The sequence below is a fragment of the Erythrolamprus reginae genome, chromosome 7 (genome assembly GCF_031021105.1).
Source record: "Erythrolamprus reginae isolate rEryReg1 chromosome 7, rEryReg1.hap1, whole genome shotgun sequence".
NCBI lineage: Eukaryota > Metazoa > Chordata > Lepidosauria > Squamata > Dipsadidae > Erythrolamprus > Erythrolamprus reginae.
The window spans coordinates 41,150,126-41,167,772 of record NC_091956.1 but is presented as its reverse complement, the minus strand read 5'-3'; the positions used below and the strand labels follow the sequence as shown (position 1 = coordinate 41,167,772).

The 17,647-nt window shown below is 42.1% G+C and overlaps 1 protein-coding gene across 3 annotated transcripts in view; it reads right to left on the bottom strand.

Annotated features, from left to right (window-relative positions):
• The window catches only part of NCAPG (non-SMC condensin I complex subunit G), a 281,872-nt gene that overhangs the window by 10,735 nt on the left and 253,490 nt on the right, over nucleotides 1–17,647 (bottom strand). For all 3 annotated transcript variants that reach the window (XM_070757387.1, XM_070757390.1, XM_070757388.1), the window contains exon 21: nucleotides 3,828–3,900. In XM_070757387.1, coding sequence (XP_070613488.1) covers nucleotides 3,828–3,900 — 73 coding nt within the window. The remainder of the gene's footprint in view (nucleotides 1–3,827; nucleotides 3,901–17,647) is intronic.

Here is a 17,647-nt window from a genome sequence, read left to right as displayed (position 1 = left end):
AAAATATACCGTACATTATCTACTATATAAACTGTATGTTTATATACACAGAGACACACACAAACACAGAGAGAGAGAGCTCTTGTAAAATTATATACATTCAACCTCACTTACTGTGATAGGAAAAACAAACCCGGAGTCCACTTTCTGCCACACATTTAACCATAACTAGAACATTACACATGCCTTCAGACTCAGTTTCCTCTAAGATGTGCGTGTCTGCGCGCGCGCACCCCAAAACACCCCCCAGCGCATCCTTTTCCAAGGGTACGCAAGGAGCCGCGGCTGCCACCCCGCACCTCCAGCCCCCTTGCGCCCCATGCTTCTCGCCGCTGCTCCCCGCCCGCTCGATCCGTCTCTCTTTCTCCTCCTCCGTTTCCTGCCTTGGGGCGCGGCTCTCCCACAGCGGGAACGCTCACCCTGCCCCTCTCGCAGTCCCTTCGCAGAGAGCTCTTTTGTCCTGGGCTGTCAGCGAGGGGGCTGCAGGAGAGGCGGGGCCGGCAAAGGCTTTTCTTATTTTGAATGTTCCGGGTGGGCTGGCAGGGGGATGGGGAGCATGCGCACCCGCACACCCGTCATTGAAAATCACCTTCGCCGGCCTCCACTGTGAGAAGAACGAAGAGAGAACGAGAGAGTGAGAGCAACAGACAGAGCAAGATAGAGAGAAAGTGAGAAAGAGAGAGGGGGGGAGAGAAAGAGAAAGCAAGAGAGAAAGAGTGAAAGAAAACAACAGAGAAAGAGTGAGACAGAGAAAGCGAGAGAGAGAGAGAAAGAAAACAAGAGAGAAAATGAGAAAAAGAGAGAGAAAGAGGGGGGAGAGAGAGAAAGAGAGAGAAAGAAAGAGATGAGCGAGGAAGGAAGAGAGTGAGAGAGAGGAAGAGAGTGAGAGAGAGGAAGAAAGCAAGAGAGAGAGAGAGAAAGCAAGAGAGAGAGATAAATGATAGAAAAAAGGGGAGAAAAAAGAGAAATGAGAAAATGATTGAGGCAGAGAATGACAGGAAAGAGAGAAACAACTCTTGATTTAAAGCATATGGTAAAAGCACTTAAATAATAACAGAGAAAAAAACACCCAGCCCTCACCTGTTTTTATTAATAATTATGTTTTTGGTTTTGCTGGTTGTTTTAGTTTTAATAGTAATGGATTTTGTCTTTTTCTAATTATTAATTTCTTTTAATAAAAAAGAAGGGATTTTGTTCTTATTTATTTATTTATTTATTTTTGTGTTTATTTATGTATTTATTTCTATGCCGCCCAGTCCCAAGGGGACTGCCGCTCAGACACTATACTTTTCCGCCCACACCGAAAAATTTAGAGGGAACATCGCCTTCAGATGTACTTCCTTAGCTTGCACATCAGTTAGAGCTATGAAATGTCATGGATTGAGTAAAATGTGGTGATTCTCACTTAACAACGCTTTTTGCTTAACAACCAAAATTTTGGCCTCAATTGTCTCAATAGGTCTTTCTTTGCCGCTCCATGCCCAACTCCGGCGCCCGGCTCCATCGGCAGAACGGTTCCATGCCCTGGTGGGTCCAACCGGGGTCCAACCTACCCCTGTTCTGCCTCAAGTATAAGTCGAGGTCGGATTTTCCAGTACATTTTTGGTGCCGAAAAACTCAATATATACTTGAATGTATTATGGTATGTATATTTATGTGCAAATGATCATCCAATTTACTACAAAATAGTACTTAATGTCAAGTGCAAGAAACCAGGAGCCAGATTAGAGTTCAGAAAGCACTGTGTTTATTCTATGCTGCCTAAACACAAGAATCTGATCTACTAATGGTCATGAGAAATTGGTGCCAGGTAGGAGTCAATGGACTTCAAGGTCTTCAAGAGACTTACCGTATATACCCGAGTATAAGCCGACCCGAGTATAAGCCGAGGCACCAGTTTTTGCCACAAAAACCTGGGAAAACTTATTGACCCGAATATAAGCCGAGGTTAGAAAATGCAGTGGCTACTGGTAACTTATAAAAATGGAAACCAATAAAATTACATTAATTGAGACATCAGTAGATTAAATGTTTTAGAATATTTATTTTAAAGAAAACCAAAATTAGCTCTGTAAATTTAAAAGAGGGTAAATGAAAGCAATCTGGTAATAACAATAAATTAAAAAGTAAAAAAAGTAGCTCAATCAGCAACCAAGCTAAAACCTATTTCTAAACCTAACCCAGGGGTCTTTAAACTTGACAGTTTTAAGACTAGTGGACTTCAACTCCCAGAATTCCTGCACCAGCCATGTAAAGTGGGAGTTGAAGTCCACAAGCCTTAATCTTTCCAGATTTGAAGACTTGCATTTCTAACCCTAACCCAGGGCTCTTTAAACTTGACAGTTTTAAGACTAGTGGACTTCAACTCTCAGAATTCCTGCACCAGCCATGCTACTTCAGGAGTAGGAGTTGAAATCCACAAGCCCTAATTTTTCCAGGTTTGAAGACTCTTGCATTTCTAACCCTAACCCAGGGCTCTTTAAACTTGACAGTTTTAAGACTAGTGGACTTCAACTCCCAGAATTCCTGCACCAGCCATGCTACTTCAGGAGTAGGAGTTGAAGTCCCCAAGCCCTAATTTTTCCAGGTTTGAAGACTCTTGCATTTCTAACCCTAACCCAGGGCTCTTTAAACTTGAGTTTTTAGAAGCCTGGAGAGAGTTCACGCTGTTTCCCTCCCCCCCCTCTTTAGCTTGCTGGCTGGCTCGTTGGCTTGATCTCCCACCCCTGATCCTCCCTCCTCCTCGTCTCCCTTTATTGCCCCATGTGTTGTGCAGGGAAGCAGATTTACTAAAGAGATCCACTTGGGAGGGTAACAGGGAAAGGAGGAGGTGGAGAGCCAGAATAGCCCACAGCTGCATGGGAGGAGGAGGAAAGGAAAGAGCTGTCCTCCTCCTCCTCCTTCCGTACCAAGTGGATCTCTTTAACAAATCTGCTTCTCTCTCCGGCTGGATGCTTCTAAAGCCTGGAGAGAGTTCATGCTGTCCCGGTCCCTCCCCCCCTTTAGCTTGCTGGTTCTCTCCTCCGTCTCCCTTTATTGCCCCATGTGTTGTGCAGGGAAGCAGATTTGCTAAAGAGATCCACTTGGAACGGCAACAGGGAAAGGAGGAGGTGGAGAGCCAGAATAGCCCACAGCTGCGTGGGAGGAGGAGGAAAGGAAAGAGCTGCCCTCCTCCTCCTTCCGTACCAAGTGGATCTCTTTAACAAATCTGCTTCTCTCTCCGGCTGGAGGCTTCTAAAGCCTGGAGAGAGTTCATGCCGTCCTGGTCCCTCCCCCCCTTTAGCTTGCTGGCTCTCTCCCCCGTCTCCCTTTATTGCCCCATGTGTTGTGCAGGGAAGCAGATTTGCTAAAGAGATCCACTTGGGACGGCAACACGGAAATGAGGCGGAGGAGAGCCAGAATAGCCCACAGCCACGGGGGAGGAGGAGGAAAGGAAAGAGCTGCCCTCCTCCTCCTTCTCCTCCTTCAATCTGCTTCTCTCTCCAGCTGGAGGCTTCTAAAGCCTGGAGAGAGTTCATGCCATCGCCGTCCTCCCCGTTTAGCTTGCTGGCGGGGCGCCCTCTTGTGGTGACTCGAGTATAAGCCGAGGTCGGGTTTTTCAGCCCATTTTTTGGGCTGAAAAACTCGGCTTACACTCGAGTATATACGGTAGGTCTCTTTTGGGGTCATAGGGACTCATGCTGGTGATGTATTTGACCCCCACCCTTACGTTCAGCCTGGTCATCTACACTAAATAACCCAATATAATTTTTTTATCACAAAGAAAGAAGAAAATTAAAAGCAAATGTCTAACCCTAACAGCAGGAATTATCAGTTAAGGAAATTACCTGTCACTTTCAGATCCTTTAGCTCTAGAACACTGACTCTTCTGCTCAGTCTGCACTTCTATTTTTCCCAGACCTATAAGGGATAAACACATACATGTCAATGTTTAAAACCATGAACCTGTAATTTTTTCAGAGGTGTTCCACAGAAAGATGCAACCTAGCACTATCATGGCAAACAAATCTCATTTCATTCTGTGACAAAATTAGTAGACCAACAAAATGCTATGCATGTAGTATATTTAGACTTCAGCAAGGCATTTGACAAAGTAGACTACAACCTACTTTATTAACTGTTGTGTTTGGGCCTGGGCCAGCCGTTGCTCCCACAGATGGGGGAGACGCGGCACAAAGTGACTGTGAAAGCCTGGCTGACAGCCAGGAAGATGTAGCAGCCAGCCAGGAAGATGTGGCAGAGAGTCAGGAGGATTCAGCAGACAGCCCAGGGGATTTGGCTGGCAGTCCTTCGGACAGTTTGTCCTCAGTTCGTCTGCAGAGCAATATATTGATTTACGCAACCGAAGAGCCTTACAAAGAAGGGATCGCTTTAAGAAGTATGATAAGTCATGATAGGAGCACCTGGGCTGGGTGTGGTTCCCTTAATGAGGGCTAAAGGCATAAAAAGGGAACAGGGGTCAAGGCAAACTGTGGCTGTTTATCTGGGTGGTTTGTGTGGCATTGTTGTTCCTGCTTTGAAGCTTTTGCTCTTGGATTTCAACTCAGCGTTGTGGGAGTTGAAAACTCTGGGACAAGCTGCTGCTCTCGTGCCTTGAGAATTCATAGAACTCTTGAAACATTTATGCTACATGACTTTTGTATTTGTTTGCTTTTTCATGAACTTTGTATCTAGCTGAATTTTCACCTCGAACTGTGTTTTACTCCTGAAAATAAGGGCAGTTTTCTTTAGCCTTTTCTTTTCTGTTTAATACAAGTTTGCTGCTAAGCAATGCACGTGTGTGTCTGACCTTCTTTCCTGGACCGTTAATTATTGCCTGAGACCGGTCAGGCAGAACAATTAACAGAGTTGGAAGGGACCTTGTAAATCATCCAGTCCAATCCTCCATCGAAGCAGGAGACACTACATCATTTCTGACAGATGGCAGTCCAATTTCTTCTTGAAAACTTCCAGTGATTAAGCTCCCACAACTTCTGAAGGCAAGTTATTCCATTAGTTATTTAGTTGTCAGAAAAATTCTCTTTATTTTCAGATTGAATCTCTCCTTGTTCGGTTTCCATTCATTATTCCTTGTCTGGCCTTCAGATGCTTTGGAAATCTCTCCTTGTTCGGTTTCCATTCATTATTCCTTGTCTGGCCTTCAGATGCTTTGGAAATCTCTCCTTGTTCGGTTTCCATTCATTATTCCTTGTCTGGCCTTCAGATGCTTTGGAAAATAGCTCAATCCCCTCTTTGTGGCAGTCCCTTAAATATTGGAGCTCTGCTATGTCTCCCCGGTCTCTCTCTTCACTAGCTATCGTCCAGTTCCTGCAACTGGTCATCGTATTTTTTAACCTACAATCCCCTAATCATCTTGGTTGCTCTTCTCTGCACTCTTTCTAGAGTCTCAACATCTTTTTAATAGTGTGATGACTAAAACTGAACACAGTATTCTAGGTGTGGTCTTCCTAAGGCTTAATAAAATGGTATTAGTACTTCACTTGATCTTCATTGTATTCCTTTGTTAATGCAATTTAGGATTGCATTAGTTTTTTTGGCTGTTGCCTCACACAGTTAGCTCATATTTAATTGAGTGTCCACTAAAACGCCAAGATCTGTCTCTATTGAGCCTGGTTTCACCCAGTCTATGTGTGCACTTTTGGTTTTTCTTGCCTGTGTAAGACTTTACTTTTTTCTATATAGAATTTCATTTTATTACATAGGGCCTGTTCTGCCTGTTGGGCAGCAAGGAAATAAGATACACACACACAAACTGAAGATTTACGAAACACAAAATATATTGCTTTGCAAATTGCCTGAGAGCCACAATGATGGCAGAAGAATGTCTGTTTATGACCCAAAGGTCGGGATTAACTGCCAAGCCGGTAATGGATGTCTCAAAAACCTCCAAGGTTTGTCTAGAATGCCTCCAGAGTAGGCTGCAGCAAAAGTATTCACTCTACCTTTCAGGAGCTACTGTCTTTCCAAACACAAGTGTCTTAAAATTGGGTTGTTTTCCAAAGATGCAAGATGTTGGTTAAGAGACAGAACTGTGTTTCGTTGTTTCTGTTAACCATGAACGCTAATTCCTGCAAAGGGCCTCCCACAAAACCTCCCTTTTAAAGCCACAGCATTCCCTAATTACTCCCACTTCTGCATTTGTGCAGCTGCTCCTGGGGTCCCATCATCCTTCGCACCCGGACATTGAGAATGGAGTCATTAATCACCCCCTCCTCATCTGACTCAGACAAGGCTCTAACTGGGGGTTCCACAGGCACTGCAGGGGCCTCTACCTCTATCTCTCAGCTTCCATTTCTCCTTCCCCCTCACTGTCCGAGCCCTCCGAGAGCCAGATAGGTCTCTGGGGCTCCAACAAACCCAGCTCCTGTGGTTCAAATTCTGAGACCAGAGGAGCTGGCCATGAGCCAACCACAACAGGGCCCAGTGTTCAAATCTGTCAAGATCCATCTGGATCTTGAGCCTATCATGTAAAACACCTATTCCTACCAGCTTAGTATCATCCACAATTCATCTAAGTCATTTATGAAGATATTGAAGAGTACTGGGCCTAAGATGGAAGCTTGCAGTAACCTACAGAAATCACAGAAATAAAGATATGATTTCTTGAACAAAGCTTGCCGAGCCAGGAGTCTCATTCAGAAGCTCTGCCTCTGGACTCACAAGCTTATTATTTATAACAAGTTTCTTGTGTATGTTTTACTTTGGGCCCACCGGATTGGAACAAAGAAGCCCCCACAAGCAAAGGATGTAATTCACACACTTTTATACAGGTAAAAAATGCTTTGTACAGACAGAAGCAGAGTTATCAGTTCATGTAGGCAGAGGCCCCACTTAAATTGTCCAAGAGATAACAAACTGCTGGCAGCCAAGAGTCAGAGCAATTAACATTCTTTCTTGAGATAAGGTCGGTAAATCATACATATACCCTCACAGCTCTCCCGGTTTATTTTCTTTTTCATCCATCGACCTCTGCATAACTTTTAAAGGAGCCACTCCTTTCTCAGCACACCAGTTCTGGAGGATCTGAATATTTCACCTTGACGAACGTTGCAACCCCACGCCTCTTTACCCCCAAACCCTGCCTTATATACAGACTGGGCATGGTCAACTGTTTCCTAGAGCTATGATTGCCTAGACTTTTTCCCACAGACTATTTTCTAAAACTTTTCCCATAAAGCTGTTCCTGTCTGCTTCTAAAGCGTCGGATACAGGAATCTAATAGGAGATCCTGATCCTCAATGTCCTCCTCCCCCTCTGAGTCAGACATTACCATCCTTGGGGTTTCTACAGTCTCTGGAGGTTTCTCAGCTTCTCGACTCTGCCCCCCGCCCGCCCGATTCACCCCCTCTCCTCCTCCGCTGCCTCCTGCCTTGGGGCGCGACTTCTCCCGCGGCGATGGTGGCTGCGGGATGAAAGCGCGGCCAGCCAGGGGGCTGCGAGAGAGGGCTTTCTCCGTGGGCTTCGGGAATGCCTGCCCTGCCCCTCTCGCAGCCCCTTCGCTGGGAGCACTTTCGTCCCAGACTTCCAGCAAGGAGGCTGCAGTAGAGGCAGGGCAGGCGTTCCCGAAGCACTCGGAGAAGGCACTCTTGCAGCCCCCTCGCCGTCGGTGCCTCAGTTCTGGAGCTCCGCCTCACAGCTGATCACCCTGCCGCCACCCCACGGCTACTGCCCAATACCGCTGCTGAGAGAAAGAGAGAAAGGGGGGGGGGAGAGATAGCAAGAGAGAGAAGAGAAAGAAAGCAATAGAGAGAGAGAGAAAGAAAACAAGAGAGAAAGAGAGAGAGAGATGAAAGGGGGGAGAGAGGGATAGCAAGAGAGAAGAGAAAGAAAGCAAGAGAGATAGAAAGAGTGAGAGAGAAAGAAAGCAATAGAGAGAAAGAAAATGAGAGAGAGAGAAAGAGAGAGAGAGAGCAAGAGGGGGAGAGAGAAATGACTCTTGATTTAAAGCATATGGTAAAAAGCATCCAAATAATAACAGAGAAAAAAAAACCCAGCCGTTTGTGTGTGTGTGTGTGTGTGTGTGTGTGTGTGTGTGAACTCTTGAACCATTTCCAATAGCTCACCTCTAATTGGAAATGGTTCAAGAGTTCACACACACACACACACACAAGGGGGGAGGAGACAGGGATGGAAAAAGAGAAGATAATAATAGTAATAGATTTTGGTTTTGTTTTATTATTAATTTCTTTTAATAAAAAAAGAAGGGAATTTTTTTCTTATTCATTCATTCATTCATTCATTTATTTATTTATTTATACTTCTATGCCCCCCAGTCCCAAAGGGACTGTCGCTCAGACACTATACTTTTCCGCCCACACCGGGGAAAAAATTAGAGGGAACATTGGCTGCAATAGCTAAAGATGTAATGGTAGTTTTTGCTAAAGAGAGGCAATTTATTGATTGAGAATTGCTAAAGGAAGCATATCAACTATAGATACCACAAGGGAAGCATATTCAGCCTTGTTGAGAAGAAAGGCTTCTGTTATATGATTCATCAAGGGCTATAGAAGATCTTCTAAAACAATGAATGATATCTTCCTTTGTAGGTAGGATAGCAGTAAGACAACTTAAACAACATTGGGTTTCAGACAAATTAGCAGGAATATAATTAAAGGTCCATTGGCTACATATTAAAAAAACCCAGCAGGAAGTATAATATGTGCATAATTAAAAGATATGTTTTGATATTCAGAGTAATTCCATTAAGAAATTCCAGTGGATATACAGATAGGCTTAGCAGAGGAAGTGGTACAATTCTTAATCTGAGCACATGTAATATTATATCCACTAGCAATATAAAGTGTAAAGAAGGAAGCAGTAGAATTTGAAGGTGAATATTAATGTAATAATTTAAGGTATTTAGGTTTATTGGATTTATATGGTTAGGTTTATTGGATTTATATGCCGCCCCTCTCCGCAAACTCGGGGCGGCTCACAAGTGTAATATAAATATATATACTAAATGATTCATCACATATTTGTTAATTGTTTCTTTTTTGTTGTCTTGTTTATGTGTGTTTTATCAATATTTTCTTTTAAAAGAACGGTTGCAGGATTTGAGTTTGGCTAGTTTAGAGAAAAGAAGGACTAGGAAGAGCGGTGTTATTATCTGATGGTCTGATGGTCGCAGCAGCAGGAGCCTTTTCTCTCTCTTGGAATAGCCCCGAATTCCCACTGCCTGGGGGTTCTGGTCCTTTTGGACCAGACCGGATCCTTCCTGCAGGGAAGGTGATGCAGAGGACGCTGCCAGAGGCCTGGTAGGGGCAGGCATGCCCCACCAGGCGAACTGGCTTGGTCTCGCAGTGGCTGTAGTGAAGCCGCCCAGGCAGCCATGCCTGAGCCGACACAGCTGCGGAGACAATGCAACACCGGGATGGAAGCGGAATGGTAACATCTGGAAAGAGCTGGTGGAGTTACTTACAGAGAAAAGAAGGGATATACAGCTGATGGTAGTGAGTTGAGAGTGCCTGAAAGGGATTTTGGACTTTTGTTTTTCGACTGGATTTTGGACGGAGCTAAAACAGCCAGAAATTGAAGAAAGCAGCTATCTTTGCAAGGCGGCATTCAGCGAAAGCTTCAGAAAGTAGCAAATTGCCCAGGATTGGATTTTTAAATTATCTAATTTTTTTAAAACTTGCCTCTTTGAATCGGGAACCTTAAATTCTTGTTGTGGAAGCTATCTTTTTATTTATAAACAAAAAGGAACGTTAAATACCAGAAGAAAATACTAAAAACCGGAAAGAGCTGGGAAATTTGTCCTCTAGCACCATCGTGTGGCTGGAGGAAATATAGGAGCTTGTTATTTGTTTAAGGACTTTGATATTGCAGTTTATAAATATACTCTATCTGTTTGATTTCTACACATCTGTTTGGCTTTCACATTGACTGGCTACGAGAAGGAGGATCAGCTATGGCATGGAAGGAAGAAAATTCAAGATGGAATTGATTGAGCTAATTTGAACTGATTGGACTGCTTGATTTGACTGACAACACACTGGACAATATAATTTAAAATTAAACATTTTTAAGAAAATCCAGAAGATAATAAAAGTTAACAGCACTATAAAGAAGAGGAAGAGGATTGGTTTTCTCTCACAAAGTTATAAATTATAAAAGGAAATGATTATACATAATGAATTGGACATATTAATACTTTATTATTACTGGAGTTTATTATTGAAAAATATATACATCTTATACATATATATAAATAAAAAAATAAGTAAGAGATATAAAATGCTAAAATGGAAGAACTGTACAAAGGGAGAAAATTTAAATGGTTATGAATTAGAAAATTGAAAATAGTCATGATTATTATGGTTATTATGGATGAGATAATTGAAAATTGTTATAATTATTTTTGGATGGTTATTATTCTCTATATTTTTCTTTCTTTCTTTTTCTTGATTGATTGAATTATAAATTGTTTATTTGATTTATAGTGATAAATAAAATAGGAGGAGGGGGGAAAGAAAAGGGATATAGTATCAGGAGGAGGACTAATATGGGATAATAACTAGTATTGATTATGTTAGGCATCATAGTGAAAGACAGATGGAGTAAAGAAAAGTTAAATTGAATAGACTAGGGAAGATTATCAATAGTGGAAGATATATAGAATTAGGGAAAATATATAGATTAGGGAAGATTATTACATTGTAATTAGCAGTAAAAGTAATTTGAATAGGGAAGATTATTGCACTGATATGACAGTGACAAATAGATTAGGAAAGATAATTACACTGGGGTTGGCAGTGGAATTTTTAGATTAGGGAAGATTATTACACTAAGAACAGCAGTGGAAAACATGTAGATTAAGAAAGAATATTACTACACTGGGTTTTCTAATGGAAGATACTTTTTGCAAAAAATAATGGAACAATATGATATATATTGATTTTGATTTGTTAAAGTAGAAATGATATATCGGTAAAATGAAAGAAATGAAAGAAATGAAGTAAGAAATATATTTTAAATTTCTAATAGCAACTCTTCCTCCTATGTATATTGACATTGTTAAATTAGACTAAGACATAATATGAATGGTATTTTTTTCTCTTTTTTTCTTTCTTTCCTGGGTCTTAAAGAGAAGTAAATTTGGATATTTCTTTTGTTAAGGGCAGTTACGATAAAGAGGGTTTTTAAATAAAAGCAGGAATGAGTTAAGTAAGAATGCAAGAAATGGACTAAAGTACGATGGCATAGTTATGAAAAACAGCAAATAGCCAAGAGAAATTTAGATAGCTATAGCACTTTGAATGCAAATGAAGGCAAGGAACAATATCTAAAATCCAGATGATAGTATTTGGAAAGCAGGTAGCACAGGATGAATGATATGTACCAGAATAAATTGGATAAATAATTAGAAAAAATTGATTAAAAATTTGGCATTTGATATTATATTGTATTTTAATTTGAGGTATGTGAATTGGAATCTCTGTAAGGTGTGAAAAACAATAAAAATTTATACAAAAAAAATAGAGAAAAAAAGGACTAGAGGAGAAATTATAGCAGTATTTGAGAGGCTGACATACAACCAACCTTCTGCGCTTTCCCCGCTTTTGGCACATGTGCATCTATGCTGGAGGCAATGGCTCCTGTGCCGGCAGATATGGCTCTGCATGCCACCTGTGGCACCCAGGCCATAGGTTCACTATGATGGCTATAGGTCTCCTGCTTGAGCAGGGATTGGACTAGGAGACCTACAAGGTCCTTTCCAGCTCTATTCTGATTCCTGTTCCCTCTACCTGCAATGAATAGTGTTATTGGATGTATCTCATGAAAATGCAGGTAGTCCTTAATTTATGAACACAATTGAGACTGGAATTATTGTTGTAAGTTGGTACTCTTAGTCAAGGAGCCCATATTGCAAGAAAATGCAAAGCATTGTACTTGAAGAGAAAGCCAATGTGGGAGAGGGGGATGGTCAGTGCCTCAGTGGCAGCGGCGGTTCTCTCGCTCCTGCGGAGAATCGCTGAATCCCTGCTGTTTGGGGATGCCGATTCAGTTTGAATCGGCCCAAACCTCCCTGAAGGGGAGGGGAAGAAGGGGACTTGGTTTGGTCCCTGTTTGGGGTCGACAAACCCCAGGGTTGACCAGACCTGGAGCCTCCACCATCAATGGTGCGAAAGTGGTTAGCCGCCATTACCCGAGGAGACTGTGTGCTAGAAAGAGTTGCAAGAAGAATTGGAAGTCATCCGGAAAAGAAAAGGGAATGTAGGATTTTGTGCTGGAGTTGTGGCGAGGAGAATTGACTGTTAAATTGAGCATTATTGCTGGAGGAAAATACCTTTTTGTTACTTTTTGCTTATGGATTACAGGAAAAGGAGTTCAAGAAATTGGGGAGAGCGGCTAAATGGATACTATAATTGCTGTTTTTCATTTTGAATTGAACTAGAAGTTAACGTGTAAAAATCATCTTGGAAGAATATTGGTGATTTTGTAACAACGTACTACTAATTTATATATATATATATATATATATATATATATATATATATATATGTCACATGTTTAAGCTGAATTTGAAAATTAAGGGATATATATATATATATATATATATATATATATATATATATATATATATATAATTAAGGGATATATATATATATATATATATATATATATATATATATATATATATATTTTTTCTTATGTCGGATGACCCTGGTATATTTCCAAGGAACGTCACAGCTCCTCTTTTTTTGCCTATAGGCCCAGCCCAGGGCCACTGCAAGGCAGTAATATATCTATAGCCGACAAACTATATTTTGTATGTGTTAAATGTTTATAGCTGGAATTTAAAATTAAGGGAGACCAGGATAGATCTATTTCGGCCTTATTAGGCCTCATCAGCTGGCCACACCCATTCTTTTACTGGGATTCGATCTGGGAAGCTTCTGCATTGTAAAGCAGAGAGCTAGCAATTAGACCCATCCGATCTGAATCCATCCAGCTTTGTACCAGGGAGGGGTATATGTTTTTTCTTATGTCGGATGACCCTGGTATATTTCCAAGGAACGTCACAGCTCCTCTTTTTTTGCCTATAGGCCCAGCCCAGGGCCACTGCAAGGCAGTAATATATCTATAGCCGACAAACTATATTTTGTATGTGTTAAATGTTTATAGCTGGAATTTAAAATTAAGGGAGACCAGGATAGATCTATTTCGGCCTTATTAGGCCTCATCAGCTGGCCACACCCATTCTTTTACTGGGATTCGATCTGGGAAGCTTCTGCATTGTAAAGCAGAGAGCTAGCAATTAGACCCATCCGATCTGAATCCATCCAGCTTTGTACCAGGGAGGGGTATATGTTTTTTCTTATGTCGGATGACCCTGGTATATTTCCAAGGAACGTCACAGCTCCTCTTTTTTTGCCTATAGGCCCAGCCCAGGGCCACTGCAAGGCAGTAATATATCTATAGCCGACAAACTATATTTTGTATGTGTTAAATGTTTATAGCTGGAATTTAAAATTAAGGGAGACCAGGATAGATCTATTTCGGCCTTATTAGGCCTCATCAGCTGGCCACACCCATTCTTTTACTGGGATTCGATCTGGGAAGCTTCTGCATTGTAAAGCAGAGAGCTAGCAATTAGACCCATCCGATCTGAATCCATCCAGCTTTGTACCAGGGAGGGGTATATGTTTTTTCTTATGTCGGATGACCCTGGTATATTTCCAAGGAACGTCACAGCTCCTCTTTTTTTGCCTATAGGCCCAGCCCAGGGCCACTGCAAGGCAGTAATATATCTATAGCCGACAAACTATATTTTGTATGTGTTAAATGTTTATAGCTGGAATTTAAAATTAAGGGAGACCAGGATAGATCTATTTCGGCCTTATTAGGCCTCATCAGCTGGCCACACCCATTCTTTTACTGGGATTCGATCTGGGAAGCTTCTGCATTGTAAAGCAGAGAGCTAGCAATTAGACCCATCCGATCTGAATCCATCCAGCTTTGTACCAGGGAGGGGTATATGTTTTTTCTTATGTCGGATGACCCTGGTATATTTCCAAGGAATGTCACAGCTCCTCTTTTTTTGCCTATAGGCCCAGCCCAGGGCCACTGCAAGGCAGTAATATATCTATAGCCGACAAACTATATTTTGTATGTGTTAAATGTTTATAGCTGGAATTTAAAATTAAGGGAGACCAGGATAGATCTATTTCGGCCTTATTAGGCCTCATCAGCTGGCCACACCCATTCTTTTACTGGGATTCGATCTGGGAAGCTTCTGCATTGTAAAGCAGAGAGCTAGCAATTAGACCCATCCGATCTGAATCCATCCAGCTTTGTACCAGGGAGGGGTATATGTTTTTTCTTATGTCGGATGACCCTGGTATATTTCCAAGGAACGTCACAGCTCCTCTTTTTTTGCCTATAGGCCCAGCCCAGGGCCACTGCAAGGCAGTAATATATCTATAGCCGACAAACTATATTTTGTATGTGTTAAATGTTTATAGCTGGAATTTAAAATTAAGGGAGACCAGGATAGATCTATTTCGGCCTTATTAGGCCTCATCAGCTGGCCACACCCATTCTTTTACTGGGATTCGATCTGGGAAGCTTCTGCATTGTAAAGCAGAGAGCTAGCAATTAGACCCATCCGATCTGAATCCATCCAGCTTTGTACCAGGGAGGGGTATATGTTTTTTCTTATGTCGGATGACCCTGGTATATTTCCAAGGAACGTCACAGCTCCTCTTTTTTTGCCTATAGGCCCAGCCCAGGGCCACTGCAAGGCAGTAATATATCTATAGCCGACAAACTATATTTTGTATGTGTTAAATGTTTATAGCTGGAATTTAAAATTAAGGGAGACCAGGATAGATCTATTTCGGCCTTATTAGGCCTCATCAGCTGGCCACACCCATTCTTTTACTGGGATTCGATCTGGGAAGCTTCTGCATTGTAAAGCAGAGAGCTAGCAATTAGACCCATCCGATCTGAATCCATCCAGCTTTGTACCAGGGAGGGGTATATGTTTTTTCTTATGTCGGATGACCCTGGTATATTTCCAAGGAACGTCACAGCTCCTCTTTTTTTGCCTATAGGCCCAGCCCAGGGCCACTGCAAGGCAGTAATATATCTATAGCCGACAAACTATATTTTGTATGTGTTAAATGTTTATAGCTGGAATTTAAAATTAAGGGAGACCAGGATAGATCTATTTCGGCCTTATTAGGCCTCATCAGCTGGCCACACCCATTCTTTTACTGGGATTCGATCTGGGAAGCTTCTGCATTGTAAAGCAGAGAGCTAGCAATTAGACCCATCCGATCTGAATCCATCCAGCTTTGTACCAGGGAGGGGTATATGTTTTTTCTTATGTCGGATGACCCTGGTATATTTCCAAGGAACGTCACAGCTCCTCTTTTTTTGCCTATAGGCCCAGCCCAGGGCCACTGCAAGGCAGTAATATATCTATAGCCGACAAACTATATTTTGTATGTGTTAAATGTTTATAGCTGGAATTTAAAATTAAGGGAGACCAGGATAGATCTATTTCGGCCTTATTAGGCCTCATCAGCTGGCCACACCCATTCTTTTACTGGGATTCGATCTGGGAAGCTTCTGCATTGTAAAGCAGAGAGCTAGCAATTAGACCCATCCGATCTGAATCCATCCAGCTTTGTACCAGGGAGGGGTATATGTTTTTTCTTATGTCGGATGACCCTGGTATATTTCCAAGGAACGTCACAGCTCCTCTTTTTTTGCCTATAGGCCCAGCCCAGGGCCACTGCAAGGCAGTAATATATCTATAGCCGACAAACTATATTTTGTATGTGTTAAATGTTTATAGCTGGAATTTAAAATTAAGGGAGACCAGGATAGATCTATTTCGGCCTTATTAGGCCTCATCAGCTGGCCACACCCATTCTTTTACTGGGATTCGATCTGGGAAGCTTCTGCATTGTAAAGCAGAGAGCTAGCAATTAGACCCATCCGATCTGAATCCATCCAGCTTTGTACCAGGGAGGGGTATATGTTTTTTCTTATGTCGGATGACCCTGGTATATTTCCAAGGAACGTCACAGCTCCTCTTTTTTTGCCTATAGGCCCAGCCCAGGGCCACTGCAAGGCAGTAATATATCTATAGCCGACAAACTATATTTTGTATGTGACGTTCCTTGGAAATATACCAGGGTCATCCGACATAAGAAAAAACATATACCCCTCCCTGGTACAAAGCTGGATGGATTCAGATCGGATGGGTCTAATTGCTAGCTCTCTGCTTTACAATGCAGAAGCTTCCCAGATCGAATCCCAGTAAAAGAATGGGTGTGGCCAGCTGATGAGGCCTAATAAGGCCGAAATAGATCTATCCTGGTCTCCCTTAATTTTAAATTCCAGCTATAAACATTTAACACATACAAAATATAGTTTGTCGGCTATAGATATATTACTGCCTTGCAGTGGCCCTGGGCTGGGCCTATAGGCAAAAAAAGAGGAGCTGTGACGTTCCTTGGAAATATACCAGGGTCATCCGACATAAGAAAAAACATATACCCCTCCCTGGTACAAAGCTGGATGGATTCAGATCGGATGGGTCTAATTGCTAGCTCTCTGCTTTACAATGCAGAAGCTTCCCAGATCGAATCCCAGTAAAAGAATGGGTGTGGCCAGCTGATGAGGCCTAATAAGGCCGAAATAGATCTATCCTGGTCTCCCTTAATTTTAAATTCCAGCTATAAACATTTAACACATACAAAATATAGTTTGTCGGCTATAGATATATTACTGCCTTGCAGTGGCCCTGGGCTGGGCCTATAGGCAAAAAAAGAGGAGCTGTGACGTTCCTTGGAAATATACCAGGGTCATCCGACATAAGAAAAAACATATACCCCTCCCTGGTACAAAGCTGGATGGATTCAGATCGGATGGGTCTAATTGCTAGCTCTCTGCTTTACAATGCAGAAGCTTCCCAGATCGAATCCCAGTAAAAGAATGGGTGTGGCCAGCTGATGAGGCCTAATAAGGCCGAAATAGATCTATCCTGGTCTCCCTTAATTTTAAATTCCAGCTATAAACATTTAACACATACAAAATATAGTTTGTCGGCTATAGATATATTACTGCCTTGCAGTGGCCCTGGGCTGGGCCTATAGGCAAAAAAAGAGGAGCTGTGACGTTCCTTGGAAATATACCAGGGTCATCCGACATAAGAAAAAACATATACCCCTCCCTGGTACAAAGCTGGATGGATTCAGATCGGATGGGTCTAATTGCTAGCTCTCTGCTTTACAATGCAGAAGCTTCCCAGATCGAATCCCAGTAAAAGAATGGGTGTGGCCAGCTGATGAGGCCTAATAAGGCCGAAATAGATCTATCCTGGTCTCCCTTAATTTTAAATTCCAGCTATAAACATTTAACACATACAAAATATAGTTTGTCGGCTATAGATATATTACTGCCTTGCAGTGGCCCTGGGCTGGGCCTATAGGCAAAAAAAGAGGAGCTGTGACGTTCCTTGGAAATATACCAGGGTCATCCGACATAAGAAAAAACATATACCCCTCCCTGGTACAAAGCTGGATGGATTCAGATCGGATGGGTCTAATTGCTAGCTCTCTGCTTTACAATGCAGAAGCTTCCCAGATCGAATCCCAGTAAAAGAATGGGTGTGGCCAGCTGATGAGGC